We start from the raw sequence: 26,361 nt of genomic DNA, 5'->3' as shown, positions 1-26,361 counted from the left end.
AAACAGACGGTCGTATAACCACAAACCAATGTGACCTTACATTATATATAACATGGGGACTCTGGCACGACGCCCTACCCCCTTGACACATATATGAATATTATGCCGGGGGCTTCTACCGTCACATCGTTCAGAAAGTCATAAGGAAGCCCCGTACCAAAAGTTACATTTTTACAACAACAAATCAATGTTATTGTACCTTAATTCTTATTTGAGGGCTCTAGGACGACGCCCCTGACCCCCAAACCGCACATTTATAATTATTTTGTAAGGGGCTCCTACCATAACATCGTTCAAAAGGTCCCAAGGCAGCCCTGTACCAACAGTATTGCGTTTGTAGAACAACAAATCAATGTTATTTTACCTTATTTCTTATTTGGGGACTCTGGGATGACGCCCCCGTCCACCACACCCTTACATGAAATGTGTGCAGGGGGCTTCTATCCAAATATTGTTCAGTAAGTCCTAAGGAAGCCCTGTACCAAAAATAGCACTTGTACAACAACAAATCAATGCTATTTCACCTTATCTATTATTTGGGGGCTCCAGGACCACGAAAGACATTGATAACAAGTTTGAATCACAAATAGAGCAAATATTGAAGAAAAATGAGATTAACAGAAGAGAAACAGAGACACGAATGTTTAATATCAAATCTAAATCTAAAAACGATCAAAATAAAAAGAGAAATGCCGAAAGATTTCTTTGTACAAGCATGCATAAATAATTCCCCCTTCACATACACGGATGGCATGCAATCGAAATCATCCGTAAACTAACTCGCTGATGATCCGTAAATAGTCACATCTCGCAACAACTCGCAGACACTTGTAAGGATCCGTGAAAGAAAAAGCAAATTTTTAGACGTGTCAAAAATCTTCTTACGACTGTCCACGGATATATTTTTCCGTAAATAACTCGTAATTAGCTCGTTACAATCAGTAAGTATCGTAAACAGCTCGCAACAACACGTAACCATCCGTTAACTGCTCGCAAAAATCCGGAAATGACTCGTAACCATTTTTTAACGATTGTTTACGGTTAGTTTACGATTTGTTTACGGATTATTTATGGATTATTATGAATGCTTACGTGTTGTTTACGATTTCATTCGAGGTCGTGTTACGACGGCTGTAAGGTTTGTTAGAAGCTATTACGAGCACTTCACGTGTAGTTACGAGTTTTGTTACGAATAGATACGTATACTTTACAAATTCTTACCCGTAAGAAAAAAAAGCTGTGTTTGTGAAGGGGGTATAAGGCGTCAACTTGCTGACATACTGTAGTATTGACAGAGCTGAATTTCAAAATGCCTCTAACTTATAAGAGAAGTAAACGAAATTCAAATAGAATAGCAAGCCAAGTAGGAGAAAATCTTGAATAAATCTACTGCTTTATTTTCAGTTGTTCATTTAATATTTCAGTCATAATTGCAAGAAAATCTAAGAACATCAACAACATAATAATAATAATAATAATTGATTCTTATTGTGCGCTTTAACATAATACTGATCAGAGCGCTGATACAAAAAAAAAGCAACAAAAAATGCATTTGGAACAATAACATAATAAGGCCTGTTGGTAAAAGGAATGTATTATCCTTTTTCTTCTGCCCTGGCATCCTGGGGAAATGAGGTAGAAAATTTGCTCTTAATTCCTATTTCATGTAATTGTGCTTAATACTTTTTACTTTGTACTAGTGATTGATAATTATAATATAATGATACTACTACTACTACTACTACTACTACTACTACTACTACTACTACTAATAACAATAATAATACTACTACTACTAATAATAATAATAATGATAATAATAATAATGATCATCATATAAAGAATCTGGAAATACACTTATTTCAAAAGTACTTTGTCTTAAGATATTGTTCTCTTTACTTGATTACCCTGCATTCATAATTGCATATTTACAAAATGGAAGTATAAAATATATATTATTTTGTGCATGCAGCCTGCCATACATAGAACACTTGATGTTTCCTTATTTCCTATCTCCCGGATTTAGATAATAGGGACTTTTAGATTCGCTCGAAGACAATAGGTCTATGCTACGATCGACGTCCTTTTAATGCACTGCCTTGAATGGACGTCACACGTTTCAGTTCACGCAAATCTAAAAGTCCCTAATGTTTCCGACACATACTCTGCATGCCTTAATTATTCCATTGTTGTGGTCTCTATTGGGTGCATGTGTAAGATGAGGGAATCTAAAGGAGCTCCCCCCCCCCCTGCCTCCCGAGAATTTCAGGATTCTACCCACATCTCATATAGGCCTATTTGCAGTGGGACGGTCTTTATGTATTTTCTTGTTGTATTATATATTTGTGATGAAGTTATTTTGCAAGTATAATATAGTGCCAGTTGTGTTTGCTTGCACGCTTCCACTTTCTCCCAAAATTGTAAAAATTAGAAAGACGATATGGCAGTAGAATTAAGTGGCTTTTGTCCCCATTTTGGAGAGAGAGTGAGAGAGAGAGAGAGAGAGAGAGAGAGGGGGATAGAGAGAGAGAGAGAGAGGGGAGAGAGAGAGAGAGAGAGAGAGAGAGAGAGGGGGGGGGGTAACATAAACGAACCCTAAACGCAAACCAAACCTTCAATAGCTACTTTATATCTGAAGGAAAAGGACTGTTATATTGCGATAACTGTTTTGTTTGTTTATATCATTTTTCTAATAATAAAAATACTTGCAATATCAATCTTCAAAAATGTTATGAAAAGAATATGTTCTTTTCTATTTTTATATTCGTATATTGTCTTAATGACTCTTTGAAAATACATGTATGCAATTTTAGGTTTTGATGTACATACATTTTATTCAACTTCCTTTTTTATTTCTTTAGAGTGCCATAATTGTTTTGTTTTTTATATCATTTTTCTAATAATAAAAATACTTGCAATATCAATCTTCAACAATGTTATGTAAATAATATGTTCTTTTCTATTTTTATATTCGTATATTGTCTTAATGACTCTTTGAAAATACATGTATGCAATTTATATTTTTTGATGTACATGCATTTTCTACAACTTCCTCTTTTACTTCTTTTCTTCATGTTTCTCTTCTCCGTTTTCCTGACTCCATGTTATATTATGTTTTCTTATATATGCTGCCCAAGCAATCTTATCATTTCAATGTTGACAAATCAATTGTAACTGTATTTCATGTTTGAAATATGCAATGAGTGTTTTAATTGTACTATGTTCAATTCATCCATTGGCTGCGACACATGTTTTTTTAATAAACCTTGAATTGAATTGAATTGAAGTGTGAGTGGCCAAACATAGCAGAGGTATAACGGCTGAGGTAAAATGTAGAGCTTGAATTGAAGTGTGAGTGGCCAAACATAGCAGAGGTAGAACGGCTGAGGTAAAATGTAGAGCTTGAATTGAAGTGTGAGTGGCCAAACATAGCAGAGGTATAATGGCTGAGGTAAAATGTAGAGCTTGAATTGAAGTGTGAGTGGCCAAACATAGCAGAGGTATAATGGCTGAGGTAAAATGTAGAGCTTTTTGCACACGAGGCGTTCTTCCACTACCGGCAAATGACGCCAGTTGATTGATCAGTATAGTATTCATTCCACGCTAGGCTTAGCAATGACCATAGTACATTATAATGACGACTGCACCCAGATTTGATTGTCACATCAGTATTCTGTATGCACTCGTTTGTCCCCGTAGAAACAAACCCAGGTCGAAAATCCCATAGAGACCAATAGAGACCATTAGAAAAATTCTATTGGTCTCTAATGGTTTCTGTTGGAGTCTATTGGTTTCTGTTGGACCCATAGAATTGAATCCAATAGAGACCATTCAAACCATCAGAAACCAATAGAAACCAATAGCACCCATAGAAACCAATAGAAATAGAAACCAATAGGACCAATAGAAACCAATAAGACCAATAGAAACCAATAAGACCAATAGAAACCAATAGAACCAATAGGACCAATAGGACCAATAGGGCCGATAGGACCAATAGAAAACCAATGAGACCAATAGAACCCAATGGGACCAATAGAAACAAATTGGTCCAATGGAAACCAATAGAAACCAACAGCTAAATCTATCTCATGCATATTCATGATTACTTTATACGAGTTCACAGAAAATTACATTAATTTTATCATAATTTGTATAAACAACTTATGACAATGTACATCAATTTTGTGATTTTTATTTTCTTTCGGCAACTAATGAACAATAAATTATTTGTTTAATAATGTTACAATTTCATTCACGTTTTAGCAATAGATATATTGATTATAATGATTACTAACCAAAAAACAATTCATGTATGTTTATTATATAGAATAGTACAAGCCTTCAGTTAAATTAAAAGATATTCTTAAACTCACTTCAAGTGATCTATGTGATGGAGTTAATGCAATTGAGATTAGAATATACTTTTTATATCTAATGGACCAACAGAAACCCATAGAAGACATGGGTGGATGCTGGTCCAATAGAAGCTTTCTGTTGGTCCATCAGCATTTCTTTCTGTGGGTTTGTGTTGGTCCTATAGATATTTTCTAATGGTTTCTGTGGGTCCATCATTTCACTTTCCCTATTGAAACCATTAGACACCAATAGCTCTAATGGTTTCTGATGGTCCAATAGGATCGGATCCTAATAGAATTTCGACCTGGGAAGATAAGCTAGTTACGTTATATACGCCCATAGTGGAACTGTAGTGTTTCTGTTTAGTTGTTACGTACGTATTCTGTATGCACTCATTTGTCCACGCAAAGACAGAGACATGTTTAGTTATAAGTCCATGGTATAAATGCCAGTTTTCCGTCGAAAGTCGAGGCGCTAGGCCATTGCACCCTGCTTCAAAACGTATGTGCCAAGAGATTACAACTCGGGTGTGTCACAAAGATCATAATTTGAACTTTTCTCTAAGTTGGACTTAACAGTCATGGAAAGCCATTAGTATCTTTGGAAATATTTTGTAAAAGTTTTAAAGCATAAGATTTTGATTCTAATCATTCATATTTCTATTATCAAGGAGATTTCATGTTCTTGATGTGGAATTTATGAAAAGTATAAAATACTTCAATTTTTGCTTTTGAATATATTTTTTAAAGGTTACAAATGGATCTCCATAATGTTTAAATCCAACTAAGAGTTAAGTTTGACTTAGGATCTATGTGAAACACCCCTGTACATGTTCTATGCACTCATCTGCAGGAATATCCTTCAATGAAATATCAACTGAAACCCCTCGTGCGTACCGCATCTCTAAAATGCCTCCTGTGTTTGCAAAAGTTTAAAGCCCCTCTAAAGTGTGGGAAGCCCAACAAATTTGATAGCAAAATTTCACTTAAATTGTATCATAACGTAAAAGAAGAGGTCATTTAAGACAAATTTCAGCAAGGATTGTCAACAAAATGTGTTTGAAGTTGAATATTGATGAAAGAATATAAAATTTAAGTTTTCTGCGTACAACAGAAAACCCAAATGATGTATTCTTTTATCAATATTTGTCTTCAAGCACATTTTTTTTTTTTTTTTTGGGGGGGGATCTTTGCAGAAGTGTGTCATAAATGACATCCTCTTTCACATCATAATACAATTTAAGTGACATTTTGCCATCATATTTTTGGCGAATGGGGGCTGCCAACACTTTAGAGAGGGTTTAGTTCGAAATCCTTCGAATATTACTTCAATTATTACAAATCTTTACTTCTTCTACAAAATTCATACTAAGAGTTTATCATCTGTTGTTCTTGTCTGAGGTTTTCATAGAGCGCTGTGGGTTTGGCATTATCATCGGCCTTTTTGTTCCCAAGACGTTTAACGTTCTTAAAGAGGATGCAACGATCTTTGCAGAAGGCTCTCTGATACACCGGAACCAGCACGAGGAACAGGGCCGCCGTGAAGAACACTCCGATGATGACGTAAAGGGCGGTGTTGTACGAGCCCGTTTTGTCAACGCTTTCACCTGTATTTTACAACGATCAGATTGAGAGGTAATATGAATAAGTGAAATCATCTATGAGAAAAAGTGAAGATTGACATTCAAAGAGTATGGGGGGGGGGGGGGGGAAGGGGGGGGGGGGGGTAGTGACCACTAATTTTTTTTAAAAAATTTTGGTCCTCGAAAATTTAAAAATTTGCACCCCCCCCCCTTTAGAGCGCCAGGGTAAAAACGGTAAAAATCACGTGTTTTTACATGATTTTTTTTCCCAAGGGGGGGGGGGCAAGGGCCACCCCCTCCCCTGGATCCGTCACTGGTACAAAGTAGGCCTACGTCACATTTAAATGTGTCACTATTCGGGAGTAACTCAAGCTTGCTCTGTACTCATTTCAAAGTTTTATAGCACAGACGGACTAAACTCAATATTCAAAACACTTTCCGCCTTCCCTTCGCTTTTACAGATCTCTTTCCTATCTTAGAGTTTGCAGTATAATGTTAGTCACTTATAGATATGACGCAAGCTGTCTTGAATTGTCATGAACTTCTTTTCTCTTCATCTTAATTCTTAATTAATAGAAGGTTGTATCTTACCACAGACGGCCGCCAAAATCCCCCCAACGCCACAAGCAAACATAACATAAGACCAGAGGAGAGAGCTGAATGATGCAGCGTAGAGCTGGTTTGCCATCGTGTGAGCTAGTGAGTCCAAGGGCGCCATCACAAAACACCCCTCAACTGTGGATGGAGAGAGGAAGGGGGTAAGGGAGGGAAGGGTGAAGCGAGGGAGAGGAGAGAGGGAAGGGAAGGGAAGAGAGGAAAAGAGGGGAAAAGAGGAAGAGAAGGGGCGGGTATGACAGGGGGAGAATGGAGGGGAGAAGGGAGGGAGGAGAGAGGGAGGGCCAGAAGGAGAAGGGGAAGAAGAAGAAGAAGAAGAGAGAGAGAGAGAGGGAGAGAGACAGAGAGAGAGAGGGAGAGAGGGAGAGAGAGAGAGAGAGACAGCGGAAAGGAAACAGAGTTAAAGAGAGACGAGTAGTGAGGTAATTAATATAAGATTATTATTATTATTATTTTTTATTTTTTTTTGCAAGATGACTTTTAATAAATACTCAATCATCATTGTCGGGGGAAAGAGGGAAAGAAGAGGGAAAGGCAGAAAGAGATAGAGAGAAAGGGAGAGAGGGAGAGAGAGAGAGAGAGAGAGAGAGAGAGAGAGAGAGAGAAAGAGAGAGAGAATCAGGAAAAAGACGTACAGTCACATAAAACCAAACAGAGACTTTTAATTGATGTTGCGGGGATAGAGAACACTATACACGTACAGAAGAACCAAACATGAATTTTCAGAAGTAACAATGATGTGATGTAAGTGCAAAGATGAAATAGCAGGACAAATTACAATGAAGAGGACAACAAAACGAAGTCCCCCGGCCTGTGTTATCAACAAAGATCTTCCAACATCGTCATCAAAACATTCTTCCTCCTTCTCCTCCTCATCATCATCATCAATTTCATCCTTATTTACCCGCAGCAATCGCGTACATGGCCGCCTCCGTTTTGCCGAAAAAGCTTGCGTACATTATTCCGGCACCAATACAATTCGCTGCTACCATGTAGAATATCTTGGGCACCGGTATCCTATCGGCAACGACACCGATGATGAGCTTTCCCACGATCTCGGCCAGACCCATGGTCGACATCATCAAACTCGCCGTCCGCTTGGAGAAACCCGCCAACACTATGAAATTGGCCTGTATTACAGTGTTAAGAAGGAGAAATAAACCAGAATTTCATGAAGGGAAAATAATAATGTTATCATTATTCCTCAAAACAGGATGAAGAAGTACTCGAAAGATTATTCATAAATAAATTATAATTTTGTTGTTCATTATTATTGCTATTATCACATATTAGAATCATCAACATCATCATCATTATCATTATCATCATCATCATCGTCACATTTGAATACACCAAACAATGTCTCCTTAGATTTAATATATAAAGTTATAGTTACAGAAAAAAAAAAAAAAGTAATTTGGATCAAATTGTATGTACTGCATAAGTATAAACGTGTCCTTACTGCCCCTCCCCTACCCGACCCCTTCTTTCCCACTTGACGCCCATGATCACGATGAGACCTGTGACTTCACCAAAGATACCGTCACCAGACCGACTACAGACCGACGACAGGTTGAATAAATACACTTCCCCAAAGGACCAATGATCGGCCAGTTTGGAGGCGGTCTGAATCGGTTTTGCGTTGTTCCTGAGATTATTTTCACCGCCAACCCGACTCACATACGATTCCAAACCCACCCATTCTTGGCCATTCAGTGCGACGAATTTGTTGTTGTTCATTGGCTGACTGATTGATTTTCATTTATTGTCCATTTACAGCACCAAAAATAGTCCTGTATGGAATTTTGATATGTGCGGTCACATGAAATCATACAGGGAAAAGAGGGGCCGCCATAAGCACAGCTTGAACTGACGTCATCATCATAATCTTGTATTTAAAAAAAAAGCAATGCAAAATGGAGAGCGGTCGGTCCGATGTCGGTCTCATGGGTGTGACTAGAAAATATATATTAGTCCAACCTCCAAACCGACTTCAAACCGACCGCTTCGATGAAACATAATTTTTCGTTCGGTCTGTTTTCGGTCTCGTTTCGTCTCGTCGAGATGGCGGGGTATGAATGAGCTAGATATTGGACTAACCGTACTGAAGTAGAGGAAAGACAGGCACATACTACCAAGCAAGATTCCAATCCCGAGCAGGAAGACATCCGGGTAACTCAAGAGCCTCAGCCAGTCCCCACACTGCACCCTAGTCCTAGCAACACCACCTTCTTCTCCTGCAGCTCCTTGTTCTAACTCCATCAACGACAAACGCTCTTTCCCATCTCCATCTAGCGGAATGTACTTCACCTCGGATGCATTCCTATCCGTCGCCTTAGCAAAAGGAGGATGCGATTCATCCCTGGTGCCACTGTCCTCCAGGAGACATCGTCGGTTGGCATTATCGTCCTTCGGCGGTGTCTTCTTCTCATCACAGACACCATTAAGTGACTTCCCATCCAAGTTAGATGATCTTGGTTGTACCTTATCGTCGTCATCGTCATCATCGTGTGATATCCACGGTGATGAGGGTGGGATGAATACCATAGTGCATGGAAGAGCTATGGTGAGAAACATGGCGCATACGATACGCAGGGCACTCCTCCATCCCCACCGTGACATCATGGCGTACATTAACGGATTGAAAACGAGTATACCTACACCGGGTACGAACAAAATAAAGAATAATATTTTAACGCCATCATGATCATGGCAATGAAAGAATTATTCACATGATGATTCTGGCAATGAAAGGATTATTCACAAATAGAAAGGTGACATTCGCGCTTAGGTTGTGACTAGTAAACTGTTATGTATGGTCTGTCCGATTGTAGGGAGCAGAAACATGAACAATAAGCAAGGCCATGGAAAACAGAATAACATCGATCTTTTGAAATGTGGATTTACAGAAGAATGATGAAAATATCCTGGAAACGAATGAAAACCAACAAAGATATTGTACATGGCATGGTGTAAACAAATTGCACTAGTAGGATTAGTTAAGGAGAGAAAAGTCAAATACTTTGGTCATGTCAAAAGGCGCTAAAGCCTCTTAGAGGATGAGTTGGAGGGAAGAGTGGAAGGAAGTAGACCGAGAGGGAGACCCAGAATCAACTGGGAAGAGAACGTCAAGAACTGGAGTGGACTAAAACTTGAAGAGTGCTCCAGAATGGCAGAAGAAAGAGTGAAATGGAGGGATGTTGCAATCAACCTCCGAACCGGGAGAAGATGCTCAGATAGATTAGATAGACATGATCATGAATGAAGTGATTCCTCTGATAGCCAAACGTGAATCTTTATAACTAAATCATTCATTTATATTCGATGCACATTCCAAAGATTTTTAACTGTTCCTCGTTTGTTCCCACAACTCTGTTATTACCACAACATATTATATTGCCTCTGGAGCCTGCAAGCAACAAGCCTTAGTCATTATTTTACAAGTATCTACAAGCAACCCAAAGTGACGGAAAATATTTTGAAATGCCTATGTATTATTCTTATCATTGTCATTTCTTGTGACCAAAACTGACAATGTGTAACGTGAAATGTGAAATAGAAAATAGTATGAACTTGGTATATCAACTTAAAGGGACTTGGTAACATTGTTCAGAATGAGAGATAGTGGTGCTAAGGTAGTGACTTCAATGCTAGATATGCAATTAAAGATAATCTGAAAATTTGAGTGAAAACGGACCATAATGATACAAATTGGGAAAAAATGATCCCATCGATTCCTTAATTCTCCCAACTATATTATTACAATTTAATTACATTTTAGGTGAACGTAAATCGTCACAAAGCAATAAATTGACTTTACATACCATTCCAGACATTTAAGTGTTGACAGATTTTTAATAGCCTGTCTTGTGTCTTTTTTTTCATGGAAAAACGGTAGGGAAAATTCAAAAATGGTTGGGAGAATTTACTGTTAATCACAGTTAGAGGGTGTTGCATAGTGACGCCTTCAAAGAAAACCATAGATATTTGTGGTTTGAGATTTTTGTTTAAAGGATTTTTTGCATGTCAGAGGGTTAGTACAGTAAAAGGAATATAATAAGTAACATTTTAGACAAAAATTAAGCAACTTTTTCATCAGCCTTCAACAATGTTACTGAGTCACTTTAACTAGTACAATAAAGACAAATAAACCTCAGAAGTGAATTTGACCTCTGTAGAAAGGCAAGAACAATTCGAGAAAGTTCCGGGAATTTCGAACCTTAAAAAAATTCACGTGTCTTTCGAATTACGTATATTTTCGTCTGTTGAAAGCTAGAAGGGCATTGATGCCCGTTGCACACGAGGTGTCCTTACGACTGCGTTATAAGGGACTTTTAGATTTGCCCTTCGACATAGAGGACTGCTACGTGTGACGTCCTTTTAAGGCACTATGACTTCCTTTTAAGGACGTCACACGTAACAGTACCCTATGTCGACGTGCAAATCTAAACGTCCCTATTATAACTGCGCTAATCGGCCATGTGAAGGCAATTAAAGCGCCTACGTCAGTAATTGAAAGAAGTATTTGCACTGTCCGTTGTGCTTTCACTACCTGTACGACATCACTCATACATGGCGAGCCTAACGCCGCACTGGTCATTGACGCAAACCTCCGTCAGGCAAATAACGCTTCGTGTGCAACATATATGTTTGTAATAAAACAATGTGTTAACGCCTTTTTGGTTCTCAGCAGATCCGCTATTTACCTGTATTGACGCCCGCCGTTGAAATCCCGAAGGCTAATGTGGTATGTTTTATAGGGAAGTACGCCATGATGCCCAGAAAGGTTCCAGAGGATACCAGACTGTTACCCACGGCGAAGAGAAGGCTGTAGGAGCCGAAGAGGGGTAATATACCGGGCATGAAGGAGCTGATGAGGACCGAGGCGGAACAAATGAACACGCCCAAGATGACGGCTGGTCGGAAACCGATGCGACCGACGATGGGCGTGGCAATGATGCAGAATATCCAGGTGCAACCATAGGCCACCGTTCCTACGTATCCTAGAACATGTGAAAATAATGATAACAATAATATTCCATTCTTGTATAGCGCATATTACATTATGAAATACCATCTCTATGAGCTTCCAAGAGACTTTGGAGACTATTACCTTGGATTTAGCTCAGTGCATTCAAGAAATGAATCCTACAAGGTAGTCTAACTACTTATACGGTGGACTTCCGTTTGGTCTACAACACGTTCATCTACTACCCAATTGGTCTATAGTTCATTTAGTATAATAATCAGTTGGTCTAATTCCCAGTTTCCATAAGTTCTGATAACCAAATGGATTGTAGACTTATTGGAGATTAGACCAAATTGAAATTATACCAATACTAATACCAATACCAATACTATTCATTCAGATCATTCAGATTAATTTTATTGGTCCATTTGGAAATTCAGTTGTTGGCAATACATAAAGCACATGAACAAATGATAAGTGGACGACGCGATCATGATCATGAGACCATGTGGATAGTAGACGGCTGGTTGTAGACCATATGGGAATAGAGCACTACTTACTATACCTGAGTCGAGTATGACAAATGGAGATTAATGTATTGACAAAGGACTTTACTGCTGCGACAGGGATCGAACCTGGCATCTTGTGGTTCAAAGTCCGAAGGTTTATCCACTAGACCATAACCCCTCTTGGTGACGCCGGGTGGTTGATCTCCGTGCACTATATACAATGTGCACAATAGACGTAGTATCCACACACGTAAATGTAAATATAAGTGTGCTGCATCGTGTGCATGCATCTCTGTGTGTGTGTATATGACTTTTGTGTGAGTGAGTGAGTAGTCACATCCAATTTTATAGATTCCATAATGTAATTTTTAATACACATTAAGATTTTTTTGTTCTCAAACCGAAATTATGAATTGTATATATTGTTTCATCGAGTGGTTCACGTTTTACAAGCCTTCTTTTTGGTGGATCACTCTTTTCCATTGCATGTTTTACATTATATTTCTTGACATTAATTCTACAAAGCTTGCATTTTTTTATCCTGTAAGATTGGTTGTAAGATTTTATTGACTCTATCGACCCCCTCTCGGGGTATGAGAGTACAAACATATTTACAACATAGTATCAATATAACAATAGTATAACAATTATAAACATGTGATAATTTGAACAATAATAAACATGTGGTAATATGAACAATAATAAACATGTGATAATTTGAACAATAATAAACATGTGGTAATATGAATAATGATAAACATGCGATAATATGAACAAATAAACATATTTACAAATCAAGGCGAACTGGGCAATTCACCCTCCTACCGCTACGAGTGTGCCTAACAACAATTGCTTATTTGTGAGCTATCATTTACAGTATTACCATCTACCCTTGAATCTTTTGAAAAATATGACATAATGATTCTAACAAATTTGGCTAATTTCTTTAGCTGGCAAGCGTGAGCTGTATTAAAAACCTTATCCATGTGCAACGCACTTGGTCTTAAGCTACTACCACACAAGTTATTTGGTATATACATTTTTCTTTCATTTTGAAAGAATGGACATACAAAAATATAATGAAATTCATCACCAATATCTGTTGGTGTACAGAGTGGGCATTGCGAATCATCTACTACATTTGCATCAAATCTACCTTTATTAACTGGTAATCTATGTGTTCTGTATCTAAATTTACTTAAAGTTATTGCTTCCTTCTGACATAATATCTGCAGGTATTTTTCATAAACCAACTCATTCTTAAACATCCTATAGTTCGTGCAAATACGATTTGACCAGGTAGCTGCGCTCCATTCCTGAATAGACATGTCAGAATGCCTGGTTTTCATAGTATTCATAATCCAGGCAGCACTATATCCTTCTCCTTGAGCTCGCCAGACGTTCCCAAGTCCTGCATATAGTCAAAACTGTCTGCAAGAAACTCGACCCATTGTGACTTTATATTAACTAAACTTTGTCCTTCACTTTGCAACTGCAACAGAAACTTAAAAAGAATTAATGAATACTTTGATTGCTTCCCTTTAACTAATCTAACCCAATATCCAATCATCCTACACTTAATTTTATCGAGTATTTTACCACGTCCAGTTTCACCATAAACCATGCAGTCAGGTGTGCACTTATTTACAAACAATATCGTTCTTAAAAATTTTCTTTGTTTTTTTCTTTGTTGTACTGCATTTTCACTATTTTGTATTATTACTATTATCCTTTATAGTGTACTGTGCTGAAAACAAATCTCATTTGCACGTTAAAAAAAATGTAATTTTTCGTATTTTGATTTTGATGGAAATAAATGATACTGAACGAAACTGAACACTAACCCTGAGCCTGCCTACCATAACTATCCACTGGGGTATGAAACACAAGGTACGGGTTCGAATCCCTGTCACAGCGCTAATGATTATTTGGGAAGACATTAATCAACATTTGATACTTTCTACCCAGGTTAATTAAATGGACACCCCCCCCCCGGAAAATTGCCCCCAAGGAAAGCCAAGGACAACCACCCCGAGGATAAATATCCCCCTCCCCATGCAACATTACACCCATGTTCACTATAAAGGGGAAGTCCACCCTGATAATGAGTTGGTCTTAATAAAAGCATAAGTTTTTTCGGGGTAATTGTCCCAGGGTGTGATTTTCAGGGGGGGGGGGGGGGGTAATTTTCCGGGGTGAAATGTTCCTGCTAAAATCATTTGAACTTTCTACAATTCCAAATCTTCACTCCAGACGCTGGTCAAATTTAGGGGAAAAAATCATCCACAAAAAACACATTTTCGGCTCAACGTTTATATTTTACATTCTACATAACTCAATGAAATGTATATATATCAACTTGAAGGCTTTTTAAATATCCTTCATTTGACACTTAACCAATGGTGATTATCTTTAAAACCCGATTTAAACACACCAAACACATCTTCAATACACTAATACACGTACTACATGTATTTGCATATACAGTGAATACACATTTGGGCAAATCTTTCATTTTTGAGGAAATTAAGTAATGAAATTGGGTCGCTGTAACCTTTTCACTGAAAAAAGATATAATCATCTCCTTCGCATAAGATATTGTCCTTTCACATGGGCGAATTCCTGGCATGTTACGAAAGGAGACGCCTTTCCGATTTTGATGTATGGAAAATAATATTTTTTGATAAAATTCAATTAAAAAAAAAAATCAAAGAAGTCATGTTCTTTACTCAAAATTTCGATGTTAAAGATAAACTTGAGTTCTGTTAAAAAAAGAAAATGAATTCTCACAGAATCAAACGAAACTTACACTGAATGTTCAAGGTTACAAATAAATGTCATTTTCCAAACAATTTTGGTAGAAAATGACGTGTATATCGGCTGAGTAATGAGCATAGAAAGAAAAGGAAATCAAGGCAAGTTACCTCGACACCATTTGTGTAGTTCAGGCGCGTACGCAGGATTTTTTCAAGGAAAGGGAGGGGGGGGGGGGTATAAAATTTGAAAATCACGCCTAAAATTTCGCAACGACTCAGCCAGCCGCTGAATAAGCGGGGGGGGGGGGGGTAATGGGACATATTTTGTTTTTGTCCCAAAATTTGAAAATTGGTCCGATCAGTATTTCGTTTCCTTGGGGGGGGGGGGGGGAAGTAGGGTCGGCTTTTTTTGGGTCACCCATACTCGCCTGCCCATATACATATTTCTGTGTACAGTGTTTGCTACTTTACCAAGACCGGGCCAAATTTATTATGATTTTGATGACTCCAGAATCTTGCAGTACACACCAATACTTACATGCTACATGATCAACTTTTTCTGCTCCATTCCATACCTTTTCTTTCACAATGCAATCGCATGACCAGAACTCAACTTTATCATTAACTAATCTCAATTCTGTTGAAAGTGGTATCAAAATGTAGATCATTGTTTTTGTTCATATGACACCAAACTCACGGTTCAAGGTCTCCTTAAAATATTTTTTGCAAAACCCTCTTTTACGTCAAAAGAGCCTCTGTTTTCGACGCCCCCTCTGATTAATTTAAAAACACCTCCGAAATATCGTGTCGTATGATACAAATAAGGTGTGTTTGGTATTTGTGGTAGTGGCAGGCAAACGGTAAACCCCTCTTTTCTGACTCTGGGCCTCCGCTTATATAAATAATTGTTTTGGTTGAGAGAACTACCAATTTAATTAGTTGATTTCGGACGGGGATCGCGCCAGACGAGTTTCATTGTATTCTAATGTGTAGTTACTGGCCTTTAAAAAAAATACATACGTTTGGAACCTGACATTTAAGGGGGTATCTGATTTGGTTGAAGGATTTTATTGAATAGTGTCCATTCTCGCAGTCCAAAGACTGAACTGCAATGGTTACAACAGTTTACATAATAAGTATGATAACAGCACTGAGCGGCGAATGCTTACGAACGTAGCGAATTTGGGGTTTCGCCAGGGTTCATAAAAGATTTGTAAAAGGTTGCAAGAAAGTTTGCAAACAGTTTTCTTGTCGCAAAGGAATTTGAACATTCAAAAGGCGAACCCTGATTTTTGCCAACTTTCGTCAGAAAAGTTGGCGAATCCAAATTCGCAACGTTCGCCGCTAAAAAACCAAGCTTGTGGGCTGATGGTATCCCGGGATGTCGCCGTTGTAAAAGATTCAGTATTCACATGGTTTGTCTGTATCTGTATGATCTGTTTCTCGCTTGTAGTTTTATACTGAAATAGGCCATCTGGTATATATGAGTGAACAAACGCAAACATCACGTTTACGTTGATATTTCTTGAGTTGCCCTAATGTCATTTCAACAGGCACAATCAATATTTATCTTAAAGTGAATATAAAAGAATATTCTGCACCAACTGTACAAGCCATAGAAGATACAATTCAGATGTAGTGCAAATATTTGATCTGATACTCTTATTGTGGCAATTTCTATGCTTTGACATAGCTTCTCAATAGTGTCAATGTTTAATTTTTAGAATGAATGAATACATGATAGTCTCCGCCAACAGGAAACCTCATAGACGATTTTTTAATATTTTTTTTTAGATGTTTCACCACAAATATTCGAGCTAATAGTAATACTCTTAAGCAGATATTGATATAGATAGCTGTATGGATCTACTATGCCACACCCCTTTCAAGAATGTGTTACTTGTAAATTCAATACTGAACGGTTGGAGAAGAGAAATAACGGATTAGAATGGGAAGTGGGAAAAGGTAAACAGGTAGAAGAGAGAAAAGGGGAAGAAAAAAAAGAGAGGAACAATTCGTGTAATAGGTTTGAGAAAATCCCCCCTAGAGCGCCGTAATGGCAGCTCAGCTAAAGCCGGGGTAATAATCTCCAAGTTTGGAAGCGCTTAGTGATTGTAATAAGCGCTACATAAAAACTGAGTATTATTAATATTATTTTTATAAAATTAATATTAAACAGGATAGGCTCCAAGATTGTGGAATTTCACCATTTACACCAGTGTATTGTCTTCTCTATCTCCCTGTCTCTCTCTTTCTCTCTCTCTCTTTCCATCTCTCTCTCTCTCTCTATCTCTCACTCTCTCTCTCCTTCTCGAGCTCTTTCTCTCTCTTTCTCTGCGTCTTTCTCTCTGTCTCTCTACCTCTCTCAGCCAATCTACCTCTTCATGTTTTCCACAGACCAATACTCCTGTTTACCTATTTTGTTTAACTTAAAACAAAATATCTTACTATCCAACCCCATAAGTGCAATACGTGAACGTTAACTTGATTCTGATTATTCTTCCTATTGAGTCCGATTGGTGCAAGTTAACAGGGGCAGTTTGTCTCTTTTCGTTGATATTCTTTGATTTTGTAGCACAACATAATCATCAAATTTATGTTGTTTATTGCTTTAATATTGTCATGTCATCAATGCCCTGTTTTTTTCCCCTTTTGATTTTATATCATTGAAATGGCATCCAAAGATATACTAGATTAATTCTGATAGTGAAGTTGTGCTTGCGTGATCGGAAGCCATCCAACATTAAAAAGAAAGGTGAGTTAAAGGTACTATGTCCCATTAGCAGGCCAAAAAATGAAACGGTTAAATTCCAACGGCATTTGAAAAATAATTGGTTGTATCATTTCCTTTTCTAGATGCTTCCCCCTATTTTGCTCTTATTTTGGGTTTTGTTGTGTGTGTGTTATTTTAATTGGGGGCATGTGCTCCCCCCTCCCCCTCCGTAGCAGCTACACTACCCCCCCCCCCCCCCAATAAAGAATTTGAAAGAAGTTCCTCACAAAGTTCAGATTCTGCATGGGAAGTATAATGTAATACATGGGGTACAATGTACTTCGCCATAATTAAAATGTTGCTTGCAGTACTGATTTGCAGGTATGGTATGTAATCCCGCAGGATTTTTGTGCCAAAGTTGATTTTTGTTGTTGTTGCTGTTTTGGCTTCAAAAGGGTCCCAATTGGCCAAAAATGATGGGGTTCAATTTTTCAGACCCCTCCTTCATTTCATGTGGGTCCCTATTGGGCGCCAAATGGCTTATATAACGCGCAATAGGGAAATTTGATATGTTGAATGGTAGATATGGTCACATTCCTCAAGCTTGACGCGAAATTGCCCTAAATATTGTGGAACACATGCTAATACAAGCATATTTGACACTTTTTACGAAACATATTATCTTTCGTTCATGCTTTTACCGATTGAATTTATGATACAGGTACATATAGTTTGAGTGGTAGTTGTCCCGTACGTCATAAACTATAAAAACATATATCTGCCGATTGTATTTAGTGAATAGCCTTACTAGAGCTTTTATCACACCATACATGAAATGAAAAATCAAACACATTTGTTTTCAATATAATTATGTACAGATCTCTACAATACTTTGTGCCATACAGGACTGCAAATTAAAACTTACAATTTGAACTTGCCCTTTAGTATATCGCAGTGGTCTAACATGACTTGTATTGGCACGACGTCGGTTTTAACTTACCCGTGGTCGTGACATCGCTGTCGAACTCCTCCATGAGCTCCACCATGAGAAGGCCGAATGAATAGAGGAAACCGTGGACGACGATGAAAATGAGCGCGGCTGAGACCGTCACCACCCAACCCCAGTTTCGCTTGATCCTACCCAAGATTCCAGTCATGGTCGTCGATGTCGAGACTGGATGTTGACAAGGAGGTCGGCAGCCTGCCGCGATCTTGTCTGATCTCCAATTCCTATTTCGATAGAGTATAATTATTGAGCTCGTATGATTAAGGAGTACTACAATAATGTAGGATTTAAGTTTCAGTCGTTGATAATCCACATTGAAGTCGCATTCCTCGCTGTCGTGAGGTGATGATGATGAGGACGATGGTAGCCTACCGTGATCCTGTCCGATCGCAGACTCCTATCTATATAGAGTATTTCCTACGGATCAGTGTATCATAATAACAAAGAGCACGTACACAACTCAAAGATACAACTAGGACTACCGAAGCGGGTGACAAAAACAAGTCCAACCATTTTTTTCTCTAGTTGAGAGCGCACTTCAAACACAACTGATACAGCACACAAATAGCGTTATACAATTCCTTTACAAAAAATTATAATAATACAGATATTTATAACGCGCAATATATCCACCCAGAGGGTGCTCATTCAACGAACCTCTCCCCGGGCCTCTCCCACAGCACAAAGGGTCGCCTTCTCTATAAAAATGCAAGCATAAAACCAACCAGCCATCTAACGAATAAGCCAAGAACCAACCAACCTACCTAACAAAAGAATAAAGAAAAGAAAAGAAAAGAAAAGAAAAGGAAAGGAAAGGAAAGAGAAGAGAAGAGAAAAGAAGAGAAGAGAAGAGAAAACATGAAAATACAAAAGCGAAGTCAAGAAAAAAGAAGAAAAGAAAAGAAGAGAAAAAAAAAGAAAAGAAGAAAAATTAAAGAAAATCAAAGAAAATCAAAGTAAAGAATAAAAAACAAAACAAAACAAAACAAATCAAAACAAAACAAAGGAAAAGAAAAAAATTGTCCAGAGTGTCGCGGAAATGCGCCTTGAGCGGGCGCCCTTTAAAACCTAGAAATTTCTGAAATTGAGGTTTGGGAGAGGATTGAGACCGCACCTATAACAGCCAAAGACACTTTCGCCGATATATAATAATTGTATTTCCTGCGGTACAACGTATAGCAGGAAAATGTTGTATATGCGGATCCGTTTAATGATTACGTAATGGGAGTGGCGAGACGCCGCGATCCCGCGAAGCGGGATGGTTTGAATAACTTAGGCAGGTGTAAGTATTGAGAAGGAAAGGAATGTTCAGAAAGGCATAATAAGAGAGGGAAATGGGCGTGGTAGCCATTCTAGCTTTGTCAGACACTAGATACACGACACAAATTTCAAGTGGAAATTTTAATACAGAACAATAGTTTGGTGTTTGTTTTTGTAGGAGGTTTAGAGATTCAAATAGATTATTTTTATTGGGACGATTTGCCATTAGGTTTTTCCAGAGCATTTGCCTTATTTAGTTTATCTCTGGTTTTTTCAACCTAGGGAATTGGTCCGGGCGTGGGGGAAAAAAGGCAAAGCCCCATGCAGGTTAGGGATCAAAATTAATATTTTGCAATGTTCTATACAATGTCAGTATATATTTAGGTGTGAACGTTGACGATTGAGATTGAAATTATGCAATGTTAACAATATTTACACTTGATATTTTCAAAATCAAGAATGAGCTTAAAAAATTGAAATTATTTTGATGTTCAAAATGATATAATAACAAAGATTGTTCATGATTGTTCAAAAAGATACAATTCGAATAAAAGCTGGCTTGGTCGGTCTGGCAGGCTTTTCCATAAAGATTGTTATTGATGTAATCTGTGAGTCATTAACTGAGTAATGAAGGATGAGAATATACTTTGAAATATATAGAAAGTAACCTATTTCCAAAAAATTAAACTTATACAAGTTTAAATCAATTTAAAAATAAATCAAATCAAAATGGAAATCCATTTTCTATATCGTCCAAAATATATCAAAAGGAAAATTTAAGTTGAGCAGGAATTTAACTGAGCAGAAAAATAAAAACCAGAGAAACAATTTTGTAAAAGTTTGAATTCAATCATTAGAAAAGTCATGATAAACTGTTGAATTGATCATAAAGCGAAATTCTCTATAATAATTGTAAATGATCTTTGATTTCATTGATTACTTATTAATGTTCAGTCCTTTTTTTTCTTCTTCTAAATGATAAATTAAACATAGGAATGGTTGATATGGAGAATGAAGGGCTAACATTCTAAAACAAAAATTGACACACTCTTACTGATACTCATATCGATGATACTATATACTGGGGTAAAACATAAATTACAATAAAAACTAAAAAGGTTTTACAAAATTGATTTCTGATATTTATACATCATATTTATACATTTGAAACTTCTTTCTACAGTGCAAAAATTATTGCTGTAAAAAAAGCCTGTAATGTGTATATACGATCGATAAATAAAGGCCAATATTTCTACCAATTATTTTCAATGATGTATGATTAGCTTAATTTTTGTAAAGAATAAAAAGGAATTTAAAGACAGCTGTATGTTTTACTTATATTGGAAAATAAGTAAGTAATCGAATCCATTCATGTTGAAAAGTCCTAGAGTAATATGGTAAAGGCGCTATCAAATTTCTTCATATGAGTTTTGTATAAATTTCTTTTAGTGTGAGCAGGCTCGAAGCATAGGAGTCCTCCTAAATAGTTAATGGCAGCTAATCAAAAATTGTTCATCAACTTGTCGGCATTTTCACTTGGTTTGTTCCTTCCATGATTAATTTGGACAGGTACAAACCATCGCCTCGCACTCTTATGCCACCACCACAACCGCCATAACACCACCACCTACAACAGTAACGACACAATCCAACATCACCACCCTCTAAAATGCCGCCACCACCACCATCATCACCAGATTACCACCGCTGCAACCACGATTACATTCACCACAACCCTCCGTCACCACCCTCCGACACCACCACCACCACCACCACCACCACCACCACCACCACCATCATCTACGACAGGTTATCCTCCACCGACCTCCCACGCTCGCATGCACGAATACCACACTCAGTGGCGGATCCAGGATTTTCTTATAATAATAATAATAATAGCTCACATTTATAATGCGCCTAATACTACGTTTCTAGGCGCGGAACATATTATTACCCCGGTCATCGGATCCAGGCTTACCCGCACACAAGGTATGCACATTCTCCACTCTCTGGGGAGCATTCCAGCCAGTCGCCATTTTACAAGCGCCACTTGCTAATCAAACCACATTAGCTTTCGCATCCTACCGGGTACCCATTTTAACACCTGGGTGGAGAGTGGCAAATGTAGATCAATGTCTTGCCAAAGGACATTAGTGCCGCGGCGGGACTTGAACCGCGGACCTTGTGATCCACAGTCCGGTGACATATCCACTCGACCACGACCCCTCTTATCGGGGGGGGGGGGCACAACATCGCATGGGTGAAATATAATGAAAAACGATGGAGCGAGGCGACAGCGGCGAGGGAGGGGAGCGACCAAGCGGCGGTGGGTCTGGGAGGGGGTCAGAACTCCCTCATTGAGTAGGAAGCATTTGCAATTTTAGAACCACATTAGGAGCATTTTCAGGCACTTCCTGGAGTAAAATGACGTAACATTGCTTTTTCCTATACCCCCTCCATGAGTAGGGATCTTTTGCAATTTGAGAACCACATTTGGCGCATTAATGTCCACCGGCACTTCCTGGAAAAAAACGAGGCCTTCTGATTGGTTAGAAGTTAGAGAAAAGTAAATTGTTACGACGCTTCGTTGCTGCACAATGCACAAATACGGTGGTCTGGTACTTCACCAATAATACTTGCAAAAATTATCTCGAGTGTATAAACTGTGTTGTTATCAGGCGAGTCGCTAGACCTTTTTCAGTGAAAGGGGGGGGGGGGGGTGTAGAGGCCACCGATTAACGACAAAACTAGCCACAACGTACTTCCCGACAAATATATTAATGCCAATGTCCCAATGTCTACAAATTTAACCATATAAACCCGGGGCTAGGAACTAAGTTATTTTTCAGTACCCCCCCCCCCCCTTACGCGCGAAGCGTGGAAGCTTTGACACTTCATTAAATTATTAGAGAAAGAAGACCAGTACCGTTCCCGACTCATAATTCTTGTTACGCCCCTCCCGCGCAAAGCGCAGAAGCTACGACGTTTCATTTAATTATCAGAGAAAGAAGACGATTTGTTGTAATGTTTTCGACTCTTCACCCCTGTCTGATTTCCCCCATTTATATCCTCCGTCTTTCTCCCTTTCTTCCTTTTCCCGCATTTTCTCTCCTCTCTCCTCCCTCTTTTCTTCTTCTTTCTCTATTCTCTTTTCTTTCTTTTCCCCTCCTTTTTTTTTACCGGGGGGCACGTGCCCCCTGAACCCCCCTGGATTCGTTACTGACACTACCAACCTCCTCTACCACCACCACCACCACCACCACCACCACCACCACCACCACCACCACCACCACCACCAAAACCATCATCTCCACCACCACCCTTCACAGCATTTACGAGCTCTTGCAACGCAGTACAATATATCCGCATATAGTTATTGCGCTTTACAAATGAATATTAGTAGTAGTAGTAGTAGTATTTACCCCATAACACACCACCACCACTACCCTCCAAGACCACCACCACCACCATCCACCACCATCACCACCACCATCCAGCAACACCACCAACATCCATCACCACCACCATCACCCGGCCACCCGAGACCATCACAACCGCTCCTCCGTCGAAATGTTTGTTTACGTTATTATTACCCGCGATTCCCCATGTGTACACACACAGCGCAGCGAGTGACTCATACACCCCCGTTGTTTGAATATGGCGGTCTTTTTGTATTTGCAAAGTGACGATTTCTCTAAAACTGACTTATGTCGGCGATTTGTGAGTATATTTCCATCTTATTTTGTATGATGCTTGTATCATATTTGCAAAAATACGGAAAGGAACTTAGCGAGTGTGATAAATTTTGTAAATCATAGCCCCAACTCATATAGATCGATTTTTAGGTTGGGTCATCATTCGCTCCACTGCTTTGCATTATCATTCATGACATACCGTACGTACGTGTGCATGTGGAGCAGCGAGATGTTTCTACGGTATGGCCACACACGGCAATGGGCCAGGTCGGGCGCGGGCTGGGGGAGCGAGTGATACAGTGAAGAAGTAGTGTGTGGAAATTATTCAAATTTGAGGAAGTTTATATGTTAAAAATGATGTAGTACATGTCTTCTCAGTTTAGAACTTTCCAATGCCTTGGCAAATGAAATTGTAGTAGGCCTACCGGTAGGTATAGAACTGGATCTCCGGAATCTAGAATTTACATACATGTAGACTAGTCACGTCGAACTTTAACTTAAATTTAGCGCATGCACAGATCGTTCATCCAATCTCGGCCTCATTTTAGTTGGCTCCTAGCCTAGCCGACATAGGCCCTTCAAATTGGCTATCGCTGGTCTATTCACTCAATGCTATAAGATATTTGTGCGAGGAGCAAGCTTGTGATTTTCCGTGTTTTTTTATACCAAAATTATGCTATTTCAGTCAAATCCTTTTGGGGGTTAAACCCCCCCCCCCCCCCTCAAATTTGTTTGATTAATTGTTAAAAAATAAAAAATAAAATTTTGTGCTAAAGATGGCGAAAAACTAAGGGTTCTTCCTGCCCCACCCACCCCCTGAGACGTTGCAAAAATTTTCCTCAAAAACTGGACCCCCCCCAAAAAAAGGGTGCTCTTACCCCCCTCTTAGCTGTATAAACCACTAGGAACCATATCCTACAACTCATTAAATTCAACTTCAACATTTCGTGAAACAATTAGTCAGTGGTTTTCACCAACAATTCTATTGTCACCGACTATTTTCCAGGCTTCTGATTGGTCAAATTTAGTGAGCGCTGACAGTTGACGGCCAGCAACACATCTACATCTACATTTTGAATATTTTTGTAATTGCAGATTGAGTGAGCTTAGCTCTATTCAACATGGCGACCGGATCATACAATCCATCATCCTCAACTCATCACAACAAAGGAGAAACAAGGCAGAGGGTAGCTGCTACAACATTCTCAGCAACAACAACAACAATGACAACTCATCAACAACAACAGGCAGCCACCCTCCAGCCAAGCTACAGCACCCATGACCAGCAAGACTATATGAACCCTAACAAGAGAGGGAGGCAGCAGCAGGACAGCAAGAAGTATGGTTACTTCAGCCGTAATGAGTCGGTGAGGCGGAGTGGCAAGAGGCTAGCTTCCAAACGAAGAGAGATAGAGGATAGTGAGGCTGCTAAATTGACAGGTGGGTATCTCTCAAACCTGTATATAAAGACCACTTAAAGACCATCAATACTACTGGGCCAGAAGGGATTAGACCACACAGCGAGGTCACTGACGGGTGCATGGCTATCTCATTAACTCAGCTCTCAACTAACATAAGAAAAAGAGGATCATGGGGGACCAACAGGCACCGATTGGGGAAGTTTTCTATATAGAGGGAGCAAGTAGCTACAAGTAGGACAGTGGGGCTTTAATGGAGATAAAAAGTAAAGTATTGAAGTAGGCAGGTGGTCTTTACAGACAGGTTCATGGAATGCAGGATTCATCAGAAATACTGATCGGGGGAAACAAAATTGTGTTATAATAATCATGAAGTCTTGTAGCTGTTCTATACAGGTGATAGCTAAAGCAGGTTGAGCTGTCATTTATGAGATGATGGTTAAAATTATCAGAGTAGAGGAAGCCGCTGTGTGTGTAGAGTAGAACAAATTGAAATGCTGCAATATTTGTAATACCGGTACTGTAATACCAGACAATTTTGTGAGACAGAATATTAGTGATTTTTATATTTGTTATGATGGATATTCTCACAGCAATAAACGTTCATGTATCTAGACCATGTACATAAATATTTTTTAAATAAATTTTACAGCAGGTTACTACATGTAGGTGCATCAACCAGAGATAGGAGAGGTTGAGAGGTTTCTACACAAGACTTAACTTCCATAGTATAGTGATTATTTCCTGATAGTAATCACAAAATAGCAATGAATAAATTTATTTTAATTCCATTGTGGAATATGAAATGATAAAGAATATGGATTTGCTTACCTTGGATTTCATTCTTTTTTATCTGCAGGAATATTGAAGATCTTGATCAAGACGAAAGCGAGCTGTGTCTCAATTCGAGGTAAGATTTGGGCTGTAATGCGAGCCACTCCTGACCGAGTGCTGCAGTGGATTATACATCCTGATCAGAATGATATGATCCTATGTAAAACGATAAGAGAAAGTTCTTGATTCAGGAGTACAGTGAAACCTGTATATAAAGACCGCTCAAGGTAAACAAGAAAAGTGGTCTTTATTAGCTGGTGGCCTTTATGTACAGGTTATTTTAATTCAGGTTTCAATTGGAACTCTGCTTAATTAAGGGAGACAAGAAAGTCTTAATACACAGGCAGACGGTTTTTCTATACAGGTGGTCACTAAAGCAGGTTTGACTGTATAATGAAGTGATACAGTCAAAACTTAAACATAAAGGCCGCTGGTGGGGGGGGGGGGGAGGGCAAAATAGGGCAGTGTGTAGAAATATGATACAGTTCGAACCTGTGTATAAAAGACCTTTCAGGGGGGGGGGGGGGTGGTGGGGGGTCACTGAAACAGGTTAGACTCGATTGTTTACTTATACACCATTAAAGTTGTATAGAATATCACAGATTTTTTGAGAAGATTTCTCATAATCTACGAGAATTATGGTTC

At 38.7% G+C, this 26,361-nt stretch overlaps 2 protein-coding genes across 3 annotated transcripts in view; one reads left to right on the top strand and one right to left on the bottom strand.

Annotated features, from left to right (window-relative positions):
* Positions 1–5,635: 5,635 nt before the first annotated feature.
* LOC593504 (monocarboxylate transporter 14) lies at positions 5,636–25,816 on the bottom strand. Of its 2 annotated transcripts, none has more exons than XM_030997349.1 (7): positions 25,714–25,816; positions 18,504–18,733; positions 11,263–11,559; positions 8,657–9,213; positions 7,461–7,686; positions 6,533–6,676; positions 5,636–5,965 (listed from the first exon to the last, which is right to left on the bottom strand). In XM_030997349.1, the coding sequence occupies exons 2-7, from the start codon at positions 18,658–18,660 to the stop codon at positions 5,727–5,729; spliced, it is 1,620 nt and encodes a 539-aa protein (XP_030853209.1). In that variant the 5' UTR covers positions 18,661–18,733; positions 25,714–25,816; the 3' UTR covers positions 5,636–5,726. The 2 variants fall into 2 exon arrangements, with proteins under 2 accessions (XP_030853209.1, XP_011679836.2); XM_011681534.2 differs by lacking the exon at positions 25,714–25,816 and adding an exon at positions 19,167–19,275.
* The window catches only part of LOC105446983, a 51,619-nt gene continuing 48,631 nt past the window's right edge, over positions 23,374–26,361 (top strand). The window contains exons 1-3 of the mRNA XM_030997348.1: positions 23,374–23,489; positions 24,560–24,904; positions 25,742–25,792. Of these exons, the coding sequence (XP_030853208.1) occupies positions 24,586–24,904; positions 25,742–25,792 (370 nt within the window). The 5' untranslated portion in view covers positions 23,374–23,489; positions 24,560–24,585. The remainder of the gene's footprint in view (positions 23,490–24,559; positions 24,905–25,741; positions 25,793–26,361) is intronic.

Source organism: Strongylocentrotus purpuratus, unplaced genomic scaffold (assembly GCF_000002235.5).
Source record: "Strongylocentrotus purpuratus isolate Spur 01 unplaced genomic scaffold, Spur_5.0 spur5_scaffold_4, whole genome shotgun sequence".
Taxonomy (NCBI): Eukaryota; Metazoa; Echinodermata; class Echinoidea; order Camarodonta; family Strongylocentrotidae; genus Strongylocentrotus; species Strongylocentrotus purpuratus.
Note: the sequence above shows the minus strand (reverse complement) of the source record. Positions and strands in the feature narration are given on the sequence as shown.

Bases quoted from the DNA above. Each gene is read 5' to 3' on its own strand.
- LOC593504 (XM_030997349.1), bottom strand. From the start codon at position 18,660: ATGACTGGAATCTTGGGTAGGATCAAGCGAAACTGGGGTTGGGTGGTG. The intron at 11,560-18,503 runs GTAAGTTAAAAC...CACATGTTCTAG, and splicing joins CAGCGATGTCACGACCACGG to GATACGTAGGAACGGTGGCC. The intron at 6,677-7,460 runs GTAAATAAGGAT...CTCCATCCACAG, and splicing joins CATGTACGCGATTGCTGCGG to TTGAGGGGTGTTTTGTGATG.